Source organism: Triplophysa rosa, linkage group LG19 (assembly GCF_024868665.1).
Source record: "Triplophysa rosa linkage group LG19, Trosa_1v2, whole genome shotgun sequence".
NCBI classification, from domain to species: domain Eukaryota; kingdom Metazoa; phylum Chordata; class Actinopteri; order Cypriniformes; family Nemacheilidae; genus Triplophysa; species Triplophysa rosa.
In genome coordinates this window covers 5377102-5404691 of record NC_079908.1, presented here as the reverse complement: position 1 = coordinate 5404691, position 27590 = coordinate 5377102, and the positions used below count along the sequence as shown (strand labels likewise).

Genomic DNA, 27590 nt, shown 5'->3' with positions numbered 1-27590 from the left:
GGTGTTTAAGTGTTATAATCGGGTCCCCGGTGCATCTAGCAACCCAGAAAACGTGAAAAAAAAGATCCCAGTAAGTTTGTTTTGATGAGCCTTAACCTGCAAACGTGTGAGAAATCGAGCCGTTCAGATTTCGCTCCTGTTTTAGGCAAGCATACACGCACAACGTGAGCGCATTAGGATGCGTTGTTTGCTGTGACGGATTTTTTAGTCTCCGGACGAATGATTTGAGATGTTCAAAATGAAACTAACCACAGAGGAGTTCAGGAAACATAATTTAGCTAAACCATCGCCATGGCAGTACTACACATGTGTTGTGTTGACATGCCGGACGGAAGGGCTGTAACTCATTATCATTTAAAGAGACATGCACCAAAACAGGTTGCTGTGACCATAGCTGTTTTTGACGAGGCAAAAAGGGTTTTGTTTACACAGCCATTGAGTGTTTTTAAGCATAATATGTTCCAGACATTTCACGAAGACCCTAATAAATCATACCAACTTGTTGAAAGTGCTCATCCGATGAGTCCTTTAAAGAGATCTGTGCTCAATAATAATATAATGCTATAGAATTTAAGCACTGATTAAATGAGTTCAGAGTTCTTAAATCTCTGTCAAGTATTAGATCAAAAAATGGGTTATTCGTTTTATTAAGAACCTGGAAATATCTCAACATACAAAGATGTACATTTGCATAACTAGAAGCTACTTCAGTGCCTATACCTGAAGAACGAGAATTTATTACAATAGTTACAAAGTTACAATACAACAATGGACACAATGTTCAGTACTAACATCATGTGGAATGAACATTGACTAAACATCAAATGATACTAGCGCTGTTCTCGTATATTTACAGTCTTATTCAAAAGTCTCTAGAAATCTCCAGCGTCTCACCTTAAAGCTAAGCATTTCTTTATGTGTTTATATACTTGCATACAATAGATACATGTCCTATCTTGCATCTTTTAACTCGCTCTATCCTGTGCTGTTTTCTGCCCTGGTTTCTCCCACAGATGCTGAAACTGCTAAAACATGGCCCGTTCCTATAAATGATTCGGATTGTCCTATCTGATTTCTTTAACCCGTTCTCCCTTCCATCCTTGCACTCCACTCCATTCACTCAGTGTAGGAGAGAGTGATTGACACCGTGATGCAATCGCTTTCCTCTCACACATATGTAATATGAGCACATTACATGATGTCTAAATGTAGTTTTATTTGCCTGAAAGTTATGATGAGAAATGAGGATTCACTGAGTGCACCCTCACACATACAACATAAGCATAAAACATGCTGTGTATTGTGGTTTACTGATAAAAAATATGATTTCAGGCTAAAATGAGTCTTCAATGTACTTTGTAAGATAAACTATTATAAATCCTTTAAAGCCACAATATGGAATATTTGGATGGCGCACTTTCGAAACAAAAACAAAAGGCAAAGCTAAATGACGTTATGCAGGAGAGTAGAATTATGGGACATGTCGTTTTCACCATCCTGAGGCGTATGGAGATCACCCATCTTCACGGACGAGGTAATGAATTAATTTTATTTTATGTCATTGTAATGAATTAGCTTGCAAGAAACGTGGAATGTAATGCTACATTAGCCCGCGGCTGATATTGGACTTTGTCAATTGATTTTGTAGTGTAATGCTACACAGTTTTACATGTTTAAAACAGTCATACAGTCGTCGTTTAAAAAGTAAATTTGAACGAACCCACAGCATTTACAAGTAACGTTATTGGCTACATATTTTTGTGTGACATATACTGTATTTCATAGGGTAACTGCATTCATAACTATTCAAATAATCTGTGCATGAGTATTTCGTGTACAATAAAAAAAAGTGTTTACCTGTCTATTAAAACACATGCGAGAGCGGAGTCTCTGTCGAGTCCAAGTTGGTCGCAAAGCTCTATCCATTTAGAAAACGCTTTTATTAATATTAAAAAGGATATTTATCCTTGTTTTATTTATTCATTTGTCCATAAGCCTGCTTACCTCATTTGGCCTAAGTTTACACTTTTTTGGGGTTTCCTTTACTCGCCAAAGAGTAATCGTGATCCATAATAACAGAACAACAGATGCTGCGTCCCAGATGCTGTATAACCACTTCCGCATTTGCGTGTTGCCGTAGTTTCTTCAACCAGAAACTGAGGGTAGTGCGGAGCACCAGATATTAAGTCACTGATATGCGACAAATACAAGGGAGACAAGGGACGGGCCATTATTTTAAATAGGAATTTCTCTGGATTTGCACATTCTTGGGAACATTTGGGATAATGTAAGTACACAACTGCATGAAATATATCACACAAGTGATTTTGGGATATTTCATAACAAAATTCTTCCATATTGTGGCTTTAAATGGGATTTTGTGTTTTGACCCAAAATCACAACAGGGTATTTTTTGGAAAGTCATGCGATTGTTTAAGATACATTAGACATCACTCTTACGGTAAAATTGTTGTTTTTTTCGTGTCAAATTATGTGCATTTTAGCCATTAAGAATGCACTGTCACTTTAATTGAGCGTGAGCAGCGCAGCAAAAATAGACTCGCCAAAACGATCGCTGCACTGCACGTGTGCCGTGTGAATGCTCTGTTAACATGGGCACCGAAAAAATACGGCTGACACGTACTGTGTGAAACCTGCCTTATACCTAAGGAATAGTTCACATCAAAATGAAATTTCTCTCATCATTTGCCTATAGTAATTTATTCTACTTGGCAAATGTAGGCAAGTGAGGACACCACATCACCCCTGTGATGTTCCTGTGATGTTAGCTTTCCAATTAAACAGACAACACATGTTTTTCCCACTATTAGCAGAATCTATAGGTCAATCGATATTCACTTCTCTCATTTGTTCTCTCAACACTCAGTGGGGAATTCTCCAGTGGGCAGACAGCTGTGTTAATTTTGCCCTAAAGTAGCTTATCTGCCTAAATCTGTCAGTGTCCTCTGTTCTGTTCCTTCCATCTGTTTCCAGTTTACAAGACTAGGTTGTACTAAAAACAAAAAACTCCTTTGGTTCGTCCAGTAGCGGTTTTTGGCACGGGCGAACCGGGCAGCCGGTATTATTCATTTGATTTTCATTTCAATCAAAAATATTATTATTTAAAAAAAATATATATAATAATCCTCTGCGCCGCCACTGTGAAGCGGTTTTCTGTTATCTATCATTTCACTGTGTGGGGAATTGGCAAATTGGCGCCCCTGCTTGCTGAGAAGGTGCCGTGCACAGAAGCTGTGCGAAATGGCTAATAAAAATAGGTAATACAAAACGATAATGTGGTCACCATTAGAGTGTTTTCACGACGCGTCATCAATCAATACTGCTGACTCGTGAGTGAAGCTCAGAGTAGAAAATAATTAATTATACTGCACGTGATATTACAGCACATGGCTATAGCGATTCTGGGGTGTGATCGACTTGCATTAAAGAGCTTTATTTTCACAGTTATTTCTAAAGAAGAATCATTTTTTCTCCAGCAAAATCTGCGATTTCTATTAGGTTCAATAGCAGTGCTTACTTTCAATGCCTCAAACATGGCCGACTTCTGGATTGATGACGCGTCGTGAAAACACTCTATTGGTTTAGTCTTGACTTCTGGTTGTGTTGGGGGGATGGGAAATCTATTGATTGTCGAGTGCCAAATAAACACAGAGATGGACAGGAAAAGGTCAAAGCCATCAGGTGCCCAATTTAGAAAAAAAAGAAAAGAAGAAGAAGAGGAGAAACGAGCAAAAGATAAAGGTATGCAACTATGTTCCCTCTGTATGATTGAACCCAATTGTTGGGTTAAACTAACCCAAAAACTGTTTATATTTGACCCAACAATGGGTTAAAACAACCCAACATTTTGGGTTGAAACAACCCAGCATAGGCTAATTTGTAACCCAACGGTTGGGTTTGTTAATTTTTTGACCCAACGCTGGGTTAAAAATAACCCAACATTTTTTAGATCTGCCATACTGAACCAATAAACTCTACTATATGCCCAACAGTATGTAAGACAACAGGTTGATGCCTGACTCGCTGTTCGAATTGTATTCAAGATTCTTAAACAAACAATCAAACTATCAAACTGCAATTACATTTGGCGCCACTAGGGTTACAAAAAATGTGACCAGAGTGGATTTAATTTTTTTGCTCTGCTCTTGATACAACAGACATTTCCTCAGCCATTTTTTTGAAGAGGCATCCTACCTTTCAACACTGTCATCCAGAATGCTTTCATATTTCTTTAGTCTTGAGTCACAAGTGCTCCAGGGAAGAACTCGCAAGCTACTTGTCTCATAAAACACAGCTCACTGTCACCACGACGGCCTTGAGAACAAACATAAACTGGTAATATGGTTGCATAATACCGTTTAGAATACACCCTGGCCATCGAGTGAAGTGTAACCTTTTAAGATCTGATCGATCAGGTCTGAGCAGCACATACAGATGGAAATAACATAAGAGAGAAACAGAATTATGCATGAAGACACACATCTGAAAGCAAATCTTTTATAAGACTCTGATAAATGTATAGAACATAATGTATTGTGTGCATTCCCATGAAAAGACAAATCAAAAGAGAAAGGAGGTAGAGGAATGTATATGAGAATATGACACAAAGCTGCAGGTGTTTTATTATATTACAAGTTCAATATGTCAGCTACGTGAGGAGGATATTCTGGGCTTTAAGATGAAGTATCTGTGTTCTCACAGAAAATCAGAGGTTATAGCCCTGTAGAGGTATTTCTATCCATTAGTAGATGTACTGTTCCACCAGCAAAGCTGTATTTCCCCCGTTGGTTCATTTAGTACTATATCCAGATAATAGATAAGTATGAAGGTAAGTAATATGTGACCGACTGCCTGGTTGCAAATGTAATTTAGTGCTTTTATAGTGGTGGTTACTGTTTGAATAGGTTGCACTGTTTACAGCATTTCAGTTTTCATGCCTACATGCATGCAAATGAATGCAAAGAGAATCTAAACGGCATGTGTGCGTGAAATAATATGAAACCGAGCTTTTGTTATATAAAAGGGAATCGTATTCAAGCGAACATCCTGTAAGTGTCAGACCTGAAAATGCCCTTGTTACTGAAATAACAACTGTTATTGACACGAGGCTCAGCGAACGGCAGGTCCTGGAATGCACCTATCTATGATAGGTTGAACACCGCCTACACAGAAGAATATCAACGCCTACTTCTCGAGCCCTGCCCACTGGTTCACGCATGACAGTACTGAACACAAGCTGCACAGAACCAGATAGAGCGAGTGTAAGCATCATGCCGTTAAAGATCGCAAAATATTGTGCAGTGCCTGGTTGTGGAAGAACACAGTTGCTGCATAACCTTCCTTCGGATTCTGACAGTAGGAATGCGTGGTTGAAGTTCATTTTTAAAGACGTTCCAGCTCACATGGTGAAGACATCGAGCATTTGTTCGCTTCATTTCAATGCGGATTCCTTGAACAAGTCTTTGCGGAGAGACTAAAATTAAAAAGCAGTGCTGTGCCGTCAATATTGGATCTGATAGGAATGGCGCAGCAATCTTATGCGAGTAAAACATATTTGTACTATGCGTCACTATTGCTTTGTTCGAGATCGCTTGATATGCCCTGATAGTATTACCTGGGGACCTCTAGTCATTTGTAATAATTGTGATCGGCATCTCTGTGATTTGGCAGGCTCATATATAATTTTTCAAGGTTTTATCCACCGTTTGCGAATAATGGAGGCTGTTTTGAAGTGTTTTGGTATTATTTCGGTTGCTGGGTCATATCCATAAATTACCGGGAGTCTACCTTTGTTTATTTATCATGGAAACTCTCGTAACATTTGAGACCCGCGATCGTGGTGATCTTCTGTCCAGTTCGCGATCACGGGTCTCAAATGCTGACAGGTACGGTCATATATCACTAAACACCATACAACTATAGGCTATACAAACTATATGCAAAGCCTTGCCATCACATCCGGGAAATACTCTAAGTCCGTAAATTTGAGTAAAATCAAGTTACGTAACGTTACGTGTCTAACCAAATTCACAGAAGGCTCCAACTAAGTCAACTACGCAAGCTGCTATCCAATCATAGCAGTGGACTTTTACTTCCAAGTCTTCTATGCGGTCCGCCCTTAACAACCGAGCGTTTCTCCAGCTGTCTCTAAACCAGGGTAGAAAATAGCCTATTACTTATTGATTTTGAGGTTTTCTAATGTAAAAACCACGCGAACGTCATAAGTAGACGTCAGACAATAGTATAAAACAATAATAATGGCCAGTTCACTGCACCTTTAATATCAGAACAGTTGTGATTTAGACACAGGTAATGATAGCTGTCTAAATATTTCATACAAAAGTACCTGGTCCTTTTATACAACCATTCTGCATACAGGACAATGTCAAGTAACTTACATTTCCAAAATATGTTGTCCCTGCAGGTGGTCTACTACTAAAATCTGTACATTTTCTGTACTTACATGTGTGTACAGTAGAATGTTCTGGTTTAATGTCTTAATAAAAAGTTATGAATAATGCATTGATGAAAACAAAAATTAAGGCCATGTCATTGGTAGAGTTGTGGTGCACAATGATTACATACTAATCCACAAAATACCATTACGAACATCTGGTTTTACTACACTAACCACAGTTTAACTATAATATTTGCGGTAAAACCACAAATTCATCATTGTTCCACTTTAATAGGCATAATGTAACCATGATAATAGTTATTATAGTACATTTACATACATTACATACATTTAGTCATTTAGCAGATGCTTTTATCCAAAGCGACTTACAGATGAGGGAAACAATGGAAGCAATTGGAACAACATAAGAACAACAAAAAGCATAAGTGCAATAAAAGAAAATTGGTCTCATATAGCCTATCACAGTATACAGAGCTAAGTTTTTTTTTTGAAAGAGTAGTAAAGAGATAGAAGTCAGAACTGATCAGTCAGGTGTTGACGGTAGAGATGTGTTTTCAGACGGTTCTTAAAGATGGCTACAGAATCTGCGGATCTTGTAGCAGCGGGCAAATCATTCCATAAATGTGGAACCGATCCCGAGAAGGTACGTGAGAGAGATTTATTACCTTTTTGGGATGGCACCACAAGACGTTGTTCGTTTGCAGAGCGTAGGGATCTGGCGGGTATAATCAGTGCCAAATCAGTGGTGGTCTTGTAGGCCAGGAGCAGAGTCTCAAATTTGATTCGAGCGACTATAGGGAGCTAATGTAACTTAGTGAAAAGAGGAGTGACGTGCGCTCTCTTCAGTTCATTGAAGACCACTCTTGCTGCCGCATTCTGGATCATCTGTAGAGGTTTGGTTGTGCAAGCTGGAAGTCCAGCCAGTAGCGCATTGCAGTAGTCCAGTCTGGACAGAACAAGAGCCTGGACTAGGACTTGCGTAGCATGCTCAGATTGGAAAGGTCTAATTTTCCTAATATTGTAGAGGATGAATCTACAGGACCGGGTGGTGCTGGCAACATGATCAGTGAAGTTAAGCTGATTCCGTTCTGGAAGTTGTAATGGTTGATGAGCCCAGTTGAATGGAGAAGATGTGATGACTCTTTGTGTCGGCCGGGATTACAAGCAGTTCTGTTTTAGCAAAATTCAGCTGCAAGTGACGGTCGTTCATCCAGAGCGAGATGTCAGCTAGGCATGCTGAAATGCGTGCAGAAACAGTCGGATCGTCAGGCTGAAATGACAGGTGGAGTTGTGTATCATCCGCATAGCAGTGATAGGAAAAGCCATGTTTCCGAATGACAGAGCTTAGGGAAGTCATGTATATAGAAAATAGCAACGGCCCAAGCACTGAGCCCTGAGGCACCCCTGTGTCGAGATGTTGGGACTCAGAGACCTCTCCTCTCCAGGATACTCTAAATGACCTACCTGTGAGGTAAGATCTGAACCATTGTATCACCACTCCAGAGACACCAATAGCCTTGAGGGTTGACAGGAGTATGTGGTGGTTAACAGTGTCAAAGGCAGCAGACAGATCTAGTAGGATAAGTACAGATGAGTTTGAGGCGGCTTTTGCCAGTCTCAGGGCTTCAATGACTGAGAGCAGCGCAGTCTCACTGGAATGACCGCTCTTGAAACCAGACTGGTTGCTGTCCAGGAGGTTGTTCTGGGTGAGAAAGGATGAGAGCTGTTTACATACCACCCGTTCAAGAGTTTTAGCAATGAAGGGGAGGAGTGATACCGGTCTGTAGTTCTCTAACAGTGCAGGATTAAGAGTGGGTTTCTTCAGTAGTGGGGTAATACGGGCCTCTTTGAAGACTGTGGGAAATGTACCAGTGGTGAGAGACGAGTTGATAATGTGGGTCAGAGCAGGAACAACCGATGGAGAGACGGCCTGGAGGAGATGAGTGGGGATGGGATCTAGCGGGCAGGGAGTTGGGTGGGTAGAAGACATGACATTGGAGACATCATCTTGAGATAGGAGAGAGAAAGAGGGGAACGAGCATGTGTCGGGGGGTTGGGCGTGAACAAGAGGCGGCGGCACAGGGAACTGACTGCTGATGGTGGTCGTTTTCTTTATGAAGAAAGATGCAAAATCAGGGCTTAAAATCATCAGCTGTTAAGTAGGATAGAGGTGAGGGGGCAGGCGGGCAAAGAAGAGCAGAGAAGGTTTTAAAGAGAGTACGAGAGTCAGGCGAGTCTTTAATTTTAGCGTGGTAGTACTGGGATTTTGCAGAGGAGACATCAGCAGAGAAAGAAGAGAGGAGAGACTGATAGAGACCGAGGTCAGCGGGTTCTTTAGATTTGCGCCACTTTATCTTAGCAGACCTGAGTGTGGCGTGTGATGCTTGCGGAGAACATCAGATAACCAGGGGGCAGAAGGGGATCCACGAGATGGCCTAGATAGTAAAACTATGGTAATACAAGAGGTAATCAATTGACCTAACATTATACTTTTACTATTGTGGCGAGGAAGGCGGGACGGGAGCCGTGGGGCGGGGCCGGTGGCGTGAGTGAAAATGGAAATCAGCTGTGCATGCGCCGGTCCCGCATCGCCCACGGAGGAGATTGGGAGCATAAAGGGAGGAATCGACGGGACTGCCGATGAGAGAGGACCAGGCCCGGAAATGCTAAGTTTTGTTTATGTGTTTATGGTCGTGTGGCCGGCAGTCATCTGTGAGGGGCTGCCGGCCTTTTTACTGCTGGATTTATTGTTTATTTATTTTGATTAAATGTTTTGAATGTTCGCTGGTTCCCGCCTCCTTCCTTCCATTTTAGTGAGCTTTATTACAACTATAATAAAACCAAGGTTAATATTCAAAAGAGTACACTAAATGAGTAGTCAGGTTGATTTAGTCATTGTATATTCTCACAATAAACATAATAAAATAATGTAAGAAATATGAAAATCTAGACATTATTTCATAATAGATGCAGCCCTTTCAAAAATTAACCATGGAGTAAACATATGGTATTTGTAGTTAAAGGGGTAATTCACCCAAAAATGAAAATTCTGTCATGAATAACACAACCTCAAGTTGATCCAAACCTGTATACATTTCTTTGTTCTGTCAAACACAAAGAAAGATATTCAGAAAAATTTACCACTGACCACCTTATAGACAAAATTAAAATGGTTGTCAAAGGTGCCCCAGAAACTTTTTGTTTTCCTAAATTCGTCAAAATATCTCATTTTGTGTTCAACAGAACAAAAACAATATTTTTTTTCTACAATGATAGTCAATGAAATCTCAGAAATCTAGTTGTTTACATTCTTCCAGATATCTTTCTTCGTGTTCATCCAAACAACAAAATTTATACAGGTTTGGAACAACTTGAGGGTGAGTAATTCATGACAGAATTTTCATTTTTGGGTGAACCATCCCTTTAAAACACATTTACATTCAATCCACCAACACCCAGCACACTTGTGGTTACAACACTTCTACTAGCCTATATATAATTAGATTTAAATTTTCACAAGTGTTAATTAACTGTGGTATTTGAAGCGAAAACCACAAACTTACTGTTAACATAAGGTTAAGTATTCAGGTGAATACATGAAATATCACACAAAACCCTGGTAACCACAAATTTACCTTTATCTTACTATAGCAACTATAGTTTCACCATGACATTTTAATAGTACTAATGCAAATAATAATCCAACAAGAAATATTTTTACTACACTTTTACTATAATAAAAACGAGTTCAGCTCGTGATGTGACAGGCAAACATCTCGACAGACTACATTTTAAACCACAGTTTCCAATGTTTTGCAATCACAATGTCCGACAATGTCTGTGGAAATACTCCCCTCACGTACTCTCCTTGCACTTTGATTCGACAATAGCATCAGTCCGTTTCCTCAATATACTCTGAGAGTGCAAAGGCTTTAACGCATCACTACTCACCCTCAGTGTGACAGCTGGACGAGAGGATGGTACTCGGCGGTCTGAAGATGTAAGGCAGGTACCGGGAAAAGCATTTCATCCTGTGACTGGATTCAGTCTGCGCAACACTTTATACGGTCTTCAGAGCAGCTCGTGAACGTTAGGGTAATGCGATGACATGACTTCAGAACCATGATTTCAGTGTTTTTTGTCGGAGGAGGACAGGGGAAAGATCTCATACTTGTGTTTGCTGTCGTCGCCTGCCGGAGGACGTGAGGAGGGCTTGTTTAGCCCCGCTCTGGTGGGAGGGGTGTGATGGAGGGGCACCTGCCGTGCATCTGTCCTCCTACTGGTCGACGTTGAATTTACTGTAAAAAACCTAAAGGATGACATCAAGAAAAACATTTAACTAATTCCACACGGATGGGAAAATGTCACAGAAATTCTAATGGATTTAATGGTTTTTATAGGAATTGAATTGGTTTTAACGGAAACTAACGTGTTGGATTATATTGGGGATGAGAACTATTAAAACGCCATTACATCCTACTGGAATGTAACCCACAACACAATTTTGTAGTGTTTCTATTCTAATAGTACTGTAAACTTGTAATGGTTCAAAATGGTATAATGGAAATTCTCTACAAACATCATGTTTGTGTGATTTATAACTTAACGTATGTAAACTCATCCGTTTTTAAAGTTGAAAATGGTTATTTTATAACAGTTTGAGTTGTCATAGATACGTAACGGCCTAAATATTTGGTATTATATAGTATATTTGTTTTGTTAGACACAAGTTTTGTTGAAGGAGCAATGTGGAGGTTTTAGCGGCATCTAGTGGTGAGGTTGCGAATGGCAACCAACGGCTCACTCCACCACTCCCTTTCGAAGCACTAAGGTGGCTGACACAGCACTAAGATGTCGTCACGTTTTCGCACGCACTCTGTAGAGCAGTTTGTCCATTTAGGGCTACTGTAGAACATTCCATGCAAGAGAACCGGCGATGTATGTAGACAGAAATAGCTCATTCTAAGGTAATAAAAACATAACACTTCCTTATGTAAGGTCTTTATACACCTCTGAAGACATAGTTGTGTATATTATATCGCATTACGGTCAATAGATTCTCCAAAAAATACACACTTGACCTTTAAAAGTAACACAAATGTATTTTTTATAGGCAATATTGATAGAAACAGTGAGGATACTTTTATCAAATTATTACACATGCACTCAAGCAGATGTGTTAAAATACTGTAAAAACTGTTTTTAGTTATTAAAGGGACACTCCACCAAAAACTGAGCATTCACTCAATAATTACTCACCCTCAAGTGGTTCCAAACCTGTATACATTTCTTTGTTCTGTTGAACACAAAGAAAGATATTTGGAACAATGTTAGCAACTGACATTTCTGGGGCATCATTGACCACCATAGTAGAAAAAAATAACAATGGTAGTCAAAGGTGCCCCAGAACTGTTTGCTTTCCTAAATTCTTCAAAATATCCCATTTTGTGTGCAACAAAAAAAAATGGTACAATAATTTTTCCTACTATGGTAGTCAAAGATGTCCCAGGAATCTTAGTTGCTAACATTTTTCTAAAAACCTTTCTGTGTTCATCAGAATAAAGAAATTTATACAACTTGAGGGTGTGTAAATGATGACAGAATTTTCATTTTGGGGGGAGTATCCCTTTAAGTCTTATTGAGCTAAGAATTGTTTTTGTCTTTAAGGTGAGTGTTGTTGTTAAGGCAGTTTTTATCATTTACTACATCCTGCATTAAGAAATGATTTACTTAAGCTATGCTTTATTGAATAAAATATTACAAAAATTTCAAGAAAATTGTGAAAAGATGCATCACAAAAGATACATGTGGTCAAGGTTGCAGATTGTAAAAAGTCATCAGTAACGAGTAATTAGCAATTACTTTTGGAGTAAATAGTAATAAATTACTTTTTAAATGAACTTACCCAACACTGATTATACAAAGGTCCTCATGGTGGCACTGTTGTTGTGTGGACGGTGATATTAAAAGCTACATTAAAGTAATGTGTACGTCTAGTGTAAAGAATTCAAAGAATCTCTATCTATGATTTATAGCGTATTGATCTCTTGAAAAAGTGGCAAATAAGCCAAAAATAAATCAATAAAAATGATTCACTGAATCGATTTAACTAATCACACTGTACACCACAATGTCCATGTTACACAAATTACACGAATGGCAATATAGTTTCTTACACATTCCAGATTTATTAATATAATTTATTACAAATTTTAGATTTATTAATATTGCTTAAGTAATACCTTAACATACAGTAGATAATATGTCATGTGTGACACAAATGTCTTATGCATAGGTTATCAGTATGAATTTACTTTCCACGAGCTCTTAATCATTTATATTTGGATATGTTAGTTAAAGGTGGTTTACACTCCTGGTCCTGTTTATCGGTGTGCATTCTGACAAAAGACCCTCTTTGCAACAAACCAGATTTTTCTTGGATGCAAGAATATTGTAAACATGACCTTTGATGAAGTCATAGCCAGGAAGTAGCGATTCACGCTCATCTTACAGTATTTCCTCTTTGTGATGAATGCAATGTGGTGTCTAAGCCGAGGCCAAAAGGAACCTCACTAAGTCAATACAAAAATGCAAAAAGAACATCAAAATTTCAGCTGATTTACTGGATTGCATATAGCTAAGCCTTCATGCCTGCTTTCCTTCACTGTCTGTGGTCACGTCTTATATGTAATTATGTCTTTTTAATAGCTGGAGTTTAATCAATAATAGGTCCCTGGGTACGAGGAAAAAGGGCCATCTGTGCGTCCCACGGATCAGCATATGAAAAGACTAATGCCAGTTCTTCCCCTCTGTGCTATCACAATAATGAGCAGAACACACACACATTGATTTTTTTGTCACATGAGACCCACAAAGCATTTGTTAAATGAATAAATGTGAATGTAAATGATGCTTTCTGATGCACATTATCAAAGTATTTGAAAGGCACATGAAAGTTTGGGGCATTTAGACTGTGAATACCTGTTTGTTCCTTTTTTTTACAGAAGTTGGCCCACGTGTGTCATGGTTTATTTAGCATCAGGGTGAAAACACCCTGTTATCAGGCCACTGGTGAATCTCATATCAAATGTATATTGTTTTCTTTATTAAAAAAGTGTTGTTTGATTGTTTATGAATTGTCGGGAGGAAGAAAAACCGGTTCATAAATTTTATACCAAGTTCACTTTGTTACAATCAGCCATTGATGTAATGTAACACACAATTATAGACACTTTAGGGTATCCCAGTTAAACATCGAGGACATAACAGTGTTTGTCTCAAAGGTGCTAAGATCTGTTATCATTAAATTCCATATGGCAGAACGTAAAATGTTTAGGTAGTACAAATCATGTAGTTAGTTAACGTCATGAATTTATTTAAGCAGACACAATTTCACAACATATAAATATTCACAATGTTGTTTCCTTTAGATGTTTTATTAACATGAGTCCAATGCCAGAGAAACCCACCTTTCAAGATTTCAAGACTCATAAAATATAATGTTTCAATCTGTTCATTATGTCGTTAATACTGCAGTCATCTCAGCATGTTTCTGGCACAATTTAGCAGTCAAACATGAGGAAAGGAACACGAAAACATGCCGTGATGAAAACTGATGATGAAAAGTTTTACTTTTGTTGGTGCAATATAAAGTAATATACTTGATTCAGACATTTAAATATTCACTTGAACAAATTCAACTATGTAAAGTACATTTTGGTTATCGTGAACTTTCTGTTTTATATTATAATTTTCGACATTGAAATCATGTGAATTCATTTCATAAATCCAAAAGCAGATGGCATGTTCACAAATTACAGTATTTCCAAGTATACAGCTGAGCACACAGTACAATTTCAATCAGTAAAACAGTGAACAACAAAGAATGACTATTGTTTTCAACATTTTAAGATTTGACCTAAAGATGTAACATGAATTGTATGCCCACTTCTTACATGTGTGAGTTCCGTATTTTATACCACACGGACCAATTTTATGGATTGCAACAGAGACGTGACGATCCACAACAACTTGACAAAACCAACTGAATCCACTGAAATAAATTCTGAACTCTTCAGTACTGCAGTGACTCCCTAATTCACATATGCATCAAGAGGGCACAGCTACAAACAGATGTCTTACACATCCAAACACAAATGAAATTAATTCTTGGTCAAAAAGAAATATTGAAATACACCAATACCTTTAAGTCCTGTAGCAGGCATTTTTGGTGCAGGTCGAAGGTCAGAGAAGATGCCACAAGTATCCAAGCTTAAGAACTGAACTCCGTGGGCTGAATATAGAGACGCCCTTGGAATTCAGTTCTCAAAGCCAAGACCTCCGTAAATCTGACTACAGATTGTTTTTGAGTGACCTAGGAAAAAACTAAATGTGAATAAACACTTATTCTGTCACTATTCAAATAATAACAAGATCCTTTCACATTGTCACAAGGAAACCTCATGCGATGTAATTTGTGTCATTTGGCAAGTAAAACGTGTTGCACAAATATTTTGTCTTCAGTTTTGTTTTTATTTTCTCGTTCCTCATTCAAAAGTATCATTTACTTGCAGTTTCTTGAAAGTATGTGTCAAGCAGTGTTGGGTAAGTTACTCTGAAAAGTAATTAATTACTAGTTACTAATTACATATTCGATAATGTAATTAGATTACTGTACAAATTACTCTCTTCAAAAAGTATTTAATTACTTATTACTAATTAGTTTCTATATTCTACATCAACCTTGATGAGTTAAGTGATTCAAGGATAGACATGAAACGCCTCTTTTAATTCATTCAAATAAATAATACAAAACTACATAAAGTAGTATTATTAATTACAAATGTGAGAATTATACATTAAAGCACAGATTTTAAAGTTAGACTTTGAATTTTGATGTCAATTCCACTATTGCACACACATATATTACACAAAGTATTTAGTTTAATTACATCAGAAGTAACAGTAATTAAATTACAGAAAAATAAGAGTAATCCCTTACTTTACTTTTTCAAGGGAAAAGTAATTAAATTACAGTAACTAGTTACACCCAACACTGGTGTCAAGAAATGAGGAAAACAAATAAAACATTAAAGAAACAGCCTATGTTCAAGGATAATGCACATTTAGGTGTTGCTATATGATTCATGCACTTTTTACAATGTGCATATTTGAAAAACGCTTACAAGAAACTTACCTGACTTGTTACAAACAACACTATCAAAATAATAATAGTAATATGAATTCCAGCTAGTGGTATTGTTGACTAGCACTCGCGGAAACTCTTTACAATTAATTATTACAATAAATAATAAAAAAATGGTTTAATGTATAAAAGTTTGTTTGCAGGTTTTCAACCATTACATAAATACACTCCCTGTGTACTAAATGTAGCTAAATCCTATTTTTCAACATTCATACATATATTTGGAAAAACTTTATTGAAGCCAACATATAACATTTTTTTTCATCCTGTAGGTACAGAGAAAGCTCATAAATTCACTATCAATCCTCCTCCATGCTGCTTTCAGCTATTCTCATTCAATTATTAATGACACGTTTTTACGAATCTTCAAGTCCCTTCAACCCACGTGCGCAACTGTCAGTCATTTATCGTCTTTTAATCGCTCAACTCTTTAAGCCTACCTTAAGATTCCCCCGCTTTTCTCGCCAGGTCCACATCATCTGTTGCTGGTGAGTCATTTCGGTACCAGCATTGGATTGAGGATGCTGAATCATGTCTCTCATGCACCTGCAGTAAATGATAAGACATATGCAGAAAGCTCATCTGCCGCCTACTCGCTCAGCGCAGCATCCCTATATAAACCGATTGATTAGTGTTCTCATTTGCATGGGCGTTTATTCCACACTACACACATAATAGTCATGGGAAAGTCCCATAGTTTGCTCAAAGTGCAAAGATAGCCCTAATTGCAGAACACATAGCCCGTGATAATAGAGCCACGTCACACGGACAACAGCAAGACGGTGTTGCAATCGGGTTTGATGGATAAAGGTTGATCGAATAACATTGTTTTTCCATCAATAACCTGTTATTGCAGACTATGCTACGTGTAGGCGACGTTGGTGTTGAGAAAACCCCAACCGCCAGAGGAGGAAATGGTCGATGCACCATTTCCGCTCTGTAAAGTCCGTGGGTTGAGACGGGGAAATCCTAACCGTGTTTGGTTTGCCAATCAAGAACACAAGATCTCGTCCTAAGTATCATATGGCTGTTATTACACTAACATTATTCACTTTTGAATGTTTTGAGAGAGCAAAATATCAGACCTTCATGTTATAATGAAGATGGATGTAGCCTGGATATACTGTACACACGGTTTCATGATGGGCGTGTGTATAATTGTACGTGACACGTTTGTATTTGTTGCCAAAACCAGATGTACATGCATTCAAATTGCCCTAGATATTGCTTAATTCATTTTCGTGTGATAAAATTTGAAAACATTGAATGTAGTGTAACAGTAATCTGCAAAAACATATTAACGCATCTTGAAATGTCATGTGCTGGAACTGAAGTTTTCTTTACATTTTGTCATTAGCTAGTGTAATTTTGTGTGTGCTTGTGAACATCTTACGTCACTAGCCTCATCTTGCACCACAGAATCTTCACTCTCCTCACATGACAGAGGAAGTGAGTCACATTCTCACTCAGGCTCAGTCTGCAGATGACCTGAAGTCATAGGCCACTCATGACGGGAAAACAATGTATGAATAAACATCAGCCTTTAAAAGTGTGAACGTGTGCAATCTGTCATCACATCTAATGTGGATTAATTACACAATTTAAAAAAATAGTTACTACCTTGCTTATGTTATTTACAATATTCCTGAAAAGGGGAGAACCACAGCATCCAGTGATAAAAAGGTTTTGTTTTTATTCGTTTTTAAATCATGTCTTTTGATTGTGCATTCCAATCAATATCAATCAAACTGCAGTTGGGTTGTTTTGATTAAGTAATATTAACCTAAAAAAAACCAGCTGACTAACACAATAAAACGCATGATTTTTGAATTTTTTTAAAAATGGTGTTCATCGGTTTTTTCAAATAAACATTTTTTGTTAGTTTATTTAGTTTGTAGTTGTTTCTGATTTGTATTATTTTAATATTTATTTTTGAAATAGCATGAAGGAACAATGAATAAAACGAAAGTACAAATAAATATATATAAATGGTATAAATCTTGGTTAAAAGTTATTATTGTGTATTAACTGTTCACTTAAAACAACAAGAGTATGCTTGGTTACTGTAAATCTTTAAAATCCATTCAAGGTATTTCCACACCATAAGTGATGGGTTCCCATACACATGGTGTGCCCGAGACTGGTTATTGTAATTTTCTAAAATAAATTCTCTACCTTGTCTAATCTGTTTGGGAAATCAGCCATTGAAAAACAGGTTTCAAAACAAACCAGGCACCTACAGGGGAATTTCTGTCTAACCAGGACTAAAAAATAACACTCCTATTGATGTCCATGTCTGATTGGACAGCTGCAGTCAACCTAGATAACACTGTACCCATATACAAATATTTATTGAGCAGAATATATATATATATATATATATATATATACAGTACATACATACATACATATATGTATATAGGCTTTACATGTATGTATGTATGTACAGTATATCTACTATGTTAGTCTAAGGTGCCTCAGAAATCTCAGTTGCTAACATTCTCACATCTTTGTGTTCAAACAAACAAAGACATGTATACGGGTTTGGAACCACTTGAGGGTGAGTAAATGATGACAGAATTTTCTTTTTTGTGTGAACTATACTTCTAAAAAGCAAAAAAGGGCCTGACATGCCTCTGTTTTTTATTATCGATATTTTTGTAATTATTTAGTTTTTATTGTAAAATAAAAAATAAATACAAAATATGAACATTCAATGCTAAAAAAAGTATTTACGTTAAATTATGTAGTAGTGTAAGGTAGAATCCTGCCCTTTCTGAAGTCAGTAAACTAGCCAATCAGACGCGCTATTTACCCGTCCCTCATGTGTGTTTCGGTTTGCTGACATTTTGATTGGCGTACGTGTCTTTGGAAGGCGGGGTTTCAGAATAAGGGCGTGTGCTTCAAAGTATAATGTTAGCGAATTCTTAATTATACATCTGTTTTTAGCAAAACGGCTGAAATTTGATTGCAGCACCTTTAAAACTCGATCAAAAACAAACCTGGCCAACAGACACACACCATCGTCACGAATTTCAACGCGGAAGTGGCGAATTTCTCTTGTCTGAGTGGTCGAAAGAGAGTTTCCCCTTCTCCGATTGGTTAGAAACGTGCGCGTGCAAGGCGAAATCATGCTTTGTTGTTGTTCGGCGACACGCGAGTATGGTTTCGTATTGCACTCACCGAACTACTGCGGAGAAATAGTCTAAAACAATATATTGTGCGTCTTTATAAAAACTCACATAGATTCGCAAAGCTTCCATTTATCTTCAGTGCACGTGCATCCTCTGTAATTTTCTGCCTCGTGTTGTACTTGTTTGTTTTGGCACAAACATGCGTCAATTTATGTACGTGTTTCTTTTCTCATTTGTGCATGTATTGTCGGAATCGGATTTTGCCAAATTTGACGGTGCCCCGCCTTCAAAAATAGGTAGGTCTGATGATATGATCAGTTGTCAATGTATTGATATGCATTCTCATAAAACAGTATCACTTATGTAGCCCACGTAAACTGCAGTTGGATGACTCACGATGTGCAGCTGTAATCTACAGATGCATCAGTCACGATGTTTATGATGTGTATACTCGCATTGTGTTACTCAGCTGTTGTCGGCGCTGGAATCGGAGGAACCGCTACAGCCCATTTCCTGAGGCAACATTTCGGACCGGAAGTGAGAATCGATGTTTTTGAAAAGAACTCAGTTGGTGGTCGTCTGGCCACTGTCTCTGTAAACAACCAGGAGTATGAGTCCGGTGGATCCATCATTCATTCCCTCAATTTGCACATGCAGGATTTTATCCAGCAACTGGGTATGCATTAAAAAAAGGTAGAAGTAACATGAATAAGTTCTGGGATTTTTTAAATGGAAAAGCTGCTCCCCACAACAAATTGTAAATGATGATTAAGTGAAGTTGTATAACAATGCTGTATGTTTAATGTTGCGATTCAACTCAAAATCAGCTCAAAATATTAATAGTTTGCTTGTTTTGAATAATTTCGCTTCAAACGACCCAGTCATCCAATGGAGTCATTTGTATAGGTACTGATACATACTTGCATAATGGCTGGAATACACTACAAGACTTTTGCTCAGATTTTCAGTCTGGACTTGTTGCAGAAAGTCTGTCTGTTCCAGCCTGCAGATTTGATCAGTTAGTGTGTTTCTATCTGAAACTTTCAAAAAGTCTGCAAGTGTATGATGACTAGTTTAAAAAAATCTGGCACAGACTTTCTGCAACAAGTCCAGACTGAAAATCTGGGCAAAATCTGAACAAAAGTCTTGTAGTGTATTTTAGCCTTAAGTAAATTGCTTAGTTTTAATTTGGTCTCATGTCCACAGGGCTGAAGTACCGTAAGAGTGTAGCTGGCAAAACAGCAGTGTTCAATGGAGAGGAGTTTATTCTGGAGGAAACCGACTGGTACCTGCTGGATTTGTTTCGCTTATGGTGGCGTTATGGAATCAGCTTCATCCGTCTGCAGATGTGGGTGGAGGAGATCATGGAGAAGTTTATGAGGTGAATGACAAGAGTTATGAAATTTAATAATAAGAGGATACTTTGTACTGAATTTCGTGTTGAGACTCAACTATTGTACTGCCACAATTATTTTAGTTAATTTATATGATCACGAGAATCCACTGGAGGCTAATGGAAACAATTCAGGTAGGTGGCTATTCACCTCATTTGTGCATCTAAAAACAGATAAGTAAATTAAGAAACATAGAAACAGATTTAGTGAGTAGGGATCTTGATCGTCTAAGGATAAACAGCTTCTCTTATTACCTTTTATTATCTGAAATACTTTCCTCACTTATCATCGTCCCCTCTTTCTTGCTTGGTTGCTCGCTCTGACACATTTTTCTCTCCTTTTCTTGCCAGGATCTATAAATACCAGGCCCATGGCTATGCCTTCAGTTCAGTAGAAGAGCTGCTGCACTCTCTGGGGGGTTCGGGATTTATCAACATGACTCGACGCTCTCTTTCCGAGTCTCTATTGGAATTGGGCGTCTCCCAGCGCTTCATTGATGAGATCATATCCCCAATTATGAGGGTCAACTATGGGCAGAACATCAGCATCCCAGCATTTGTGGGTATGTGCATTAGTTAGAGTAAGAATTACACATCTAGCACGCGTTTAGTTTTTTCTTTGCGATTATGTCGACCAAATGTTTTCATTTAGTAAACGTTTTTGTTAGTATACTGGGGAGTTTTTCAATGTTTTCTTATCAGAAGTTCTATCATCATACACTTCACTGCTGTCCTTCTGAAACATCATATCTCCATATTTTGTAATTTTTTTTGCAAAACATCATTATTGTTAGTCAACCGTTATGTTTGTCATAGCGTTTTGCAAATATCTAACCAATGAAAAGTATTAAAATGTGCTTGTCAACTTTGATAACACAGTATGTTATCATTTAACAAGTACAGTGTTTTTTTTACAATAATACAAGGTTTCAGAAGGACTTTTATTTTCTTTCTGTGGATTTCCATCCTTCTATTAGAATAAAATGGGCTGTTTCTTTGTTACTGCAGCTTTAAGATTCTTTGCTTGTGAAAGCGCTTTACAGGCTACAGGTTTACAGCCTCTTTGCAAACTCTGCATCACATGCTGACCGGTTCATAAAACAATCTGTGCTGCTGAATAAACTGTTAAATACAGATCAGGTATTTGTTAAAAGAAACTTTTGCCTTTCGTTAGTAGCACCAGGAGCCAAAAACTACATACTACATTTTTACCTCTCTTCCCCACATATCACTGTTCAGCTAAATACCAGCTGGAATAATACTGTCTGTCTGATAGTATCAGCAGTGGTGAATCTTGCATATGTATGTGGCATACTGTATATAAATTTGACAAAAGTGCCTGAAATTACATATGATCTGTAAAGCAATTGTCCCCATATAATGTCCATGTTACATTTCAAAACCGTATGGGTCACAATATCTTGTGAGAAGATTAAATTAGGAAAGATAAATCTTGAGTTATTCTGGATTATTTTAAAAAATAACATAATATTGGTTTTTGACAGTCATGGGCCTGGTACCCATCTAGCTGCTTTGGTTTCACACTTGAACTAATGCATCTTGTTCCTGACAGGTGCTGTGTCTCTGGCTGGTGCACAGGCCAATCTGTGGGCTGTAGAGGGAGGAAACAAGCTGGTTTGCTCGAGGCTGCTAAAGCTAGCAAAGGCCAATCTCATCCAGAGTCAGGTTACAAGCATTGAACTCCGATCGATGGGTAAGACGTCCATTTTAAAAACTGATGACTCCACAAAAGAAACATTTAACCCATGATCTTGACTCTGAAGGTGCATTTAAGCTGACAGCGATTTGCCACGTTTTGTTGGTTTTCCAGTAGGCTTTTCTTCTCAACTGCAGCATTCTGTCTTCCCGTCACCCCATTGGTGGTTTGGCTCATTCTGCTGAAGTTTGTCACAACGTTCACTGTTGTCCATGCCACTCTCATTAAAAATCAATGGCTTCCAGTCACTTTGTCACTGCAAAACGCTGTCAGCGCTAAGTGACCTTTATTGTCTGAAATGTTGTATTCCCTTTTGAATAACATGGCACATTGTATTACTATCTTGCTAATTATTTGTTTTATTTTTTCTCAGGAGATTACCCCCAATATGAGATCACTCACAGCTCTCAAGATAAAAAGACATCAGAAGTGTATGACATCATAGTAGTAGCAACACCTCTTCAGCAAAATGTCGACACTGGAATCTCCTTCCAGGGCTTTGAGCCCGATCTGCCAGAAATGCCAGGCTCCTATCACCAGACTGTGGCCTCCATCATTCACGGATACCTGAATTGCTCTTACTTTGGCTACCCCGACCCTAAGCTGTTCCCGTTTTCTAGCATACTTACCACAGACGCTTCTGAACTGTTCTTCAACAGTGCCGCCAGCATCTGTCCAGTCAACATAACCTCCGGCTTCCGCCGCAAGCAGCCCCAGGAGGCCGGCGTTTACAAGGTCTTTTCTCCTAAACCTCTGGAGAAGAATGAGCTGAAGACTCTTTTTAAGTCGTATTATTCAGTGCAGGTCACAGATTGGCTGGCGTACCCTCATTATGGAAGCACCCAAGGGTTGCCGCCAGTGGTTCTGCATGATGGCATGTACTATCTTAATGGCATTGAATGGGCTGCGAGTGCCATGGAGATGAGCTCTGTGGCAGCTAAGAACATAGCGCTCTTGGCTTATCATCGCTGGAACAGACAATTAGAAATGATTGACCAGAAAGACCTTATGCACAAGGTCAAGACAGAACTCTAACCTTTTCCTCAATGTTATGAGGACAGCAATGTTAAATATAGACAAAGTATGCAACAGCATGTTTTCTAACCATCCACAGTTTGACACCTCATGAATACTTTGTACTTACTGTTAACATTCATTTGTGTTTTACATTGTCCTTCAGTTAAATTTAAAACTCTGCTGGTCAAGGAGAGCAGATTAAAATGTAAGGTGCTAAAATGTGATCCTAGGATGTGGTGGGGATGTGCTTTCCATGGCTGTCTCTGTTCGTACTTGCTACTCGTGGAGAAGTAAAGATGGTAAAGTGAACACTCTTGTGGAGAAATGTGAAAGTAATTCTCCATTTGGTTTTTGTTTTCCACATGAACAGTTTGCATAATATGGGTCTTATGATTTACAATTTTAGTAAGTTTCTGATTTATTACGTTTTTACATGTACAGTATGTGCATGGTATTGTCACTGGAAATCTCTTAACACTGAGCAATTAATGTGTAAAAGTACATTGTTTATGATGAGTTCTCACTTCAATAAATAATGGATTATGGTCATTTTGGTGGCTTTTTGTCTTTTGTACATGCTCTTTGTTAAGTAATGAATCATGGTTATGTTTCTATCAAAAAATTAAAAAGTCAAGTAATTTTTCTGTGAGTGGTAGTATGTACTAGGAGAGTCGCAGAAAGTTCAAATAAGTTCAAATTAAATTAAAAAAAGCATTCTAATATGTTCCTTGTGTATAATATGGATATAAAAGAATAGCATAGTAAAGGGTTTGTATTGTACAGACAATTGAGTTGTTACTGTCCAAATGAGTTCACATTTTTTAAATGAAAAGTCTGTCAACATTTAATAGACAACGAACAATTGTTTTTATATTAACATATTTTAAAGATTATTTATAACTGTAAATAGATCTACATATTCATTGATTGTTCATGTTAGCTAATGCATCAAGTAGCTTAATGAAGGAGAAATGTGATCGTGAAATGTTATAAACATAATATATATATATATAATTACAGTATTATAACACATAATGTATTTTAAAAAAACAGTAGATAAGTAACACTCATTATTATTACATATTATTATTAATAGTAAGATAGGACAAAAAACGAAGAAACTGATAAATTTACAATTGCGTTTACTGGTGACGTCAGCAGGGCGTGTTTTTGCGCTCTTCCTACATTACATCAAGTTGACGAATCTAAACCATTGTACAACCTGGACAAAAACTTAAACACAACTGAACATGGAGCACACTTTTGGAATAACAATGGCCGTTGTCACGCTGTTTTGGGGATTTGTCGGTGGACTTGTCCCGTGGTTTATTCCCAAAGGGCCGAACAGAGGGTATGCATTGTTTCTGGACTGACACGTTGTTTTGGTCTCCTCACAAGCGTTTTTAGTTGCTTTCTTTACTTTTAAAAGTCACGCGGCAGATTACATTTACAACAATCCATGAAAGTTTAAATGTTCAGTCCATCTTGTCAACGTAAGATTTTACAGTTCACATCCGACCCAGGAAAAGATTTACAATGGCACTTTTCAAACTTAAAAATTTCCCAATTTATTTTTAAAATATGAGTTTAAAACAAATAGGAGGCCAGTGCATTACGTCACTACGACGTCATGCTGTCTGGTCAAACTTTTATCAACTTTTCTGCTTGTAATAATAATCAGGAATGTAGCTATTTTTACTATTTATTTGGAGGGTGGATCTGTAATATGCAAATAAATCCTCCAAGTCTAGAACAGTTTGATTGCTGACTATAATTTTTATCAGGGGTGTTCACAGTCTGTCCTGTAGAATTAACCCATGTCAAACACACTTGAAAAAACGTAGCCTATAGCTGTAAATTAACTTTTTGTGGAAGGGCTTTATATGACACTCATGATATAAATGATAATTAATATATCATTCATAATAATTAAAATCCTATCAAATCAAGACTTGTGCTTGGTCTATTATTTAGAAATTAGTCTTTTGTAACTCCGAATGCTTTCCTGTAATGCCTGCCTCAGTCATAGGTAAAAGTACTGGTGCTACAAAAATGAATAAACTGCATGTGTTTGACTCCCACAGTGTCATCGTAACTGTGCTTGTGTTAACAGCCATTTGCTGCTACGTGTTGTGAGTATACTTTTTTACTCAGAGATTTGTAAGACTTTTCTTTCTGCTCACAGAAATCCATTTAAAGATCTTTAGTGTGCTGCTGTCGTTAAAGTCATTCATTTTTTAACGTGTTTAACGTTGTATAATCTAAATTATAGTATGTTAAATTCATGAGTGGATTACTCACTGGGACATTTGAAAGGGTAAAGGCTGGAAACGTATTTGACAACTGGTTTTTAGACTCCCTTCACAAAGAACAGAAGATGGCGCTGTTTTTTTATTTTTATATATACTGTATTTTAGACGGTATATTTATTTATTGTGCAGCATACCATTTTTCTATATATATATTAAGACACAATGCTTACAGAGAACTTGCTACGGCATACTTTATTCCGGCACTATGTAAACAAATTATGTAGCTATAAGACCTACAATAATACAATAAAAACGGTTCGAAATGTCTCACAGACTTATTTAAAATATGTACATATATTATACGATATTTCAATATTTTAGAATATCATAGAGACTTGGGAGTTGGCTTTTTGACTAAAGCTACCACCTAGTAACCACTCAGAACACCTTAACAACTACCCATCAACACCCCAGGAACAACCCAAAACATCCTATCAGCGACTATTCTATTCTGTACCGCACTGCTCTGATCTGTCTGTCTTCGTCTTCTCGTCCTGCCCTGTGCTGATATGCTCTATGCACTGTGACTGTGGTAGACATCCATACATGTACATCAAACTTCAAGTGCAAGCAGAAATCCTGCCAACCCTGACAGCGGAACTGATTAGAGAACAGTCCATCTTGCACATGCAGATCTAGGAAACAGCACAGACAAAACACCGAACCTTAATAGTCAAATTAATTTACGTAGCAACCCCGTTCATAAATATTGAGTCTGTTTCAAAACCATATCTGCGTGTCATTGTGTCCGTATAACACTTGAGGATGGATGCAGGCCACATTTGTTCATGGCAAACAAAAAGATAGCTGTCCTTTTTGCGGGGACATGCCTGGAAAATTTGTTCTATAAATAGCTTGATGTTTGACCAATGGTGCGTATCTCCTCATCCATTTTATAAAATCAACAGAGCTTGAGTGTGCAAATCTCTCAAAGCCTGTGATGAGCATGTCAGGGTCACATTAGACCACTAAATCAGAAGAAAACAAACTGATGTTGAAGATTAGGATTACATTTTTTTGAATTCTGAAACTTTTGTTTTTACATGACAATTAAGCATGTCATTTCAATGTCACATAATGTCACAATCATAAAAATAGACCTAGGTTATTTATGCTGAACATAATTTTTCTTTTTCACTTTTGAGGTGAAACATAACCTGAGTATGTTTTAAAGAGATTTGCCCAATAATACAATGAATGAACATTCATTGTGCAACAATGCTGTGGGCAGGGCCAATGTTGTCATTCTAAAAATAAAGTTTGGCCCTTTTCTTATTGCACGTTATTTCAGTTTCTTTTTACCCTCTTACCTTCTTTGCATGATTTAACCTTTAGTAATGTGTGCTTTTTGTTTTCGACTGACTGTAATTCCCTTAAGTGTTGTCTTTGTTTGCGAATTGATACTTTATATCGTGTTGTACATTTTGTTCTTTCATATTTGTTTGTGCGAAATGTGTTACCATGACAAAGTAAACTATTCACACTTTTGGAATCCCAAAGAATGCAGAGTTTGGCAGAGAAGTGAGAAAGAGCTTTTGGATTTATTCTGACATCGTTCTTATTCCTTCACAGCTGGTTAATAGCCATCCTGGCCCAGCTGAACCCCTTATTTTTGACCGGCACTGAGCAACGACACAATTTGGTACCTGAAGGAACACTGGCCATAGTGGGCGATGCATTAGCCTACATTATAGGAACAAAGCTATCTCACAAGAGCACAACCAATATGCAACAACAGCTTAGATTTACAACACTTGTGCTTTTTAGAAGACTGTGCTATAAAACTTGTTCTCAAAGTATGACCGATTTTTATGGCCTACTTGTTTTTCCAGAATCTTAAGTTACACTAACAGCACACAAGCAACACAATGCCTCTTTCATCTTCTTACTTTAAGGTTTGTTTCCTTCTTGGGTGTAAATAGATGCTATTATTTACTAAAAGGCTTGGCATGCAGCCTAGGGCCTTGGGAAGAGTATAACAGACTGCTCCTGCTGAACTCAAGGCCCAGCGCACAGCCCTACACAAGCAATCGGGCCCTTCCCTCTGATGGAATCCTTTGCTTGTTCATCCTCCAACAATGAGACATTTTCTCGAACATTCATTGAATCAACTGCAATATACAAACATAAGCTGTACACGACTGACTTTGAGGAAGTGTCATCTAAAGATCTGTCACTTTTTTTGCCATGATAATGCCTTAACTTTTCACTGTATATTTTTAAATGATATTTTAATGCATTAAATGCAAATATATGTTTTGTACTTATGAATAAAAAAAGATTGAGTAGACTAAAAGTGTGTTTTAATGTGACGTAAACTTGTCAATATTTAAAAATAATAATAAATAATAAAATATTGATAATATAATTTAT

General features: G+C 37.6%; 2 protein-coding genes across 2 annotated transcripts in view; one reads left to right on the top strand and one right to left on the bottom strand.

Moving 5' to 3' along the window:
- Positions 1 to 10925, bottom strand: part of ppp2r2bb (protein phosphatase 2, regulatory subunit B, beta b) — a 68889-nt gene extending 57964 nt beyond the window's left edge. Inside the window, exon 1 of the mRNA XM_057359704.1 lies at positions 10391 to 10925. Within this exon, the coding sequence (XP_057215687.1) occupies positions 10391 to 10469 (79 nt within the window). The 5' untranslated portion in view covers positions 10470 to 10925. The remainder of the gene's footprint in view (positions 1 to 10390) is intronic.
- Positions 10926 to 18765: 7840 nt separating this feature from the next.
- LOC130570700 (prenylcysteine oxidase-like) lies at positions 18766 to 23454 on the top strand. Its single transcript, XM_057361093.1, has 6 exons — positions 18766 to 19074; positions 19248 to 19454; positions 19985 to 20159; positions 20523 to 20734; positions 21745 to 21885; positions 22262 to 23454. The coding sequence occupies exons 1-6, from the start codon at positions 18978 to 18980 to the stop codon at positions 22921 to 22923; spliced, it is 1494 nt and encodes a 497-aa protein (XP_057217076.1). The 5' UTR covers positions 18766 to 18977; the 3' UTR covers positions 22924 to 23454.
- Positions 23455 to 27590: the final 4136 nt, after the last annotated feature.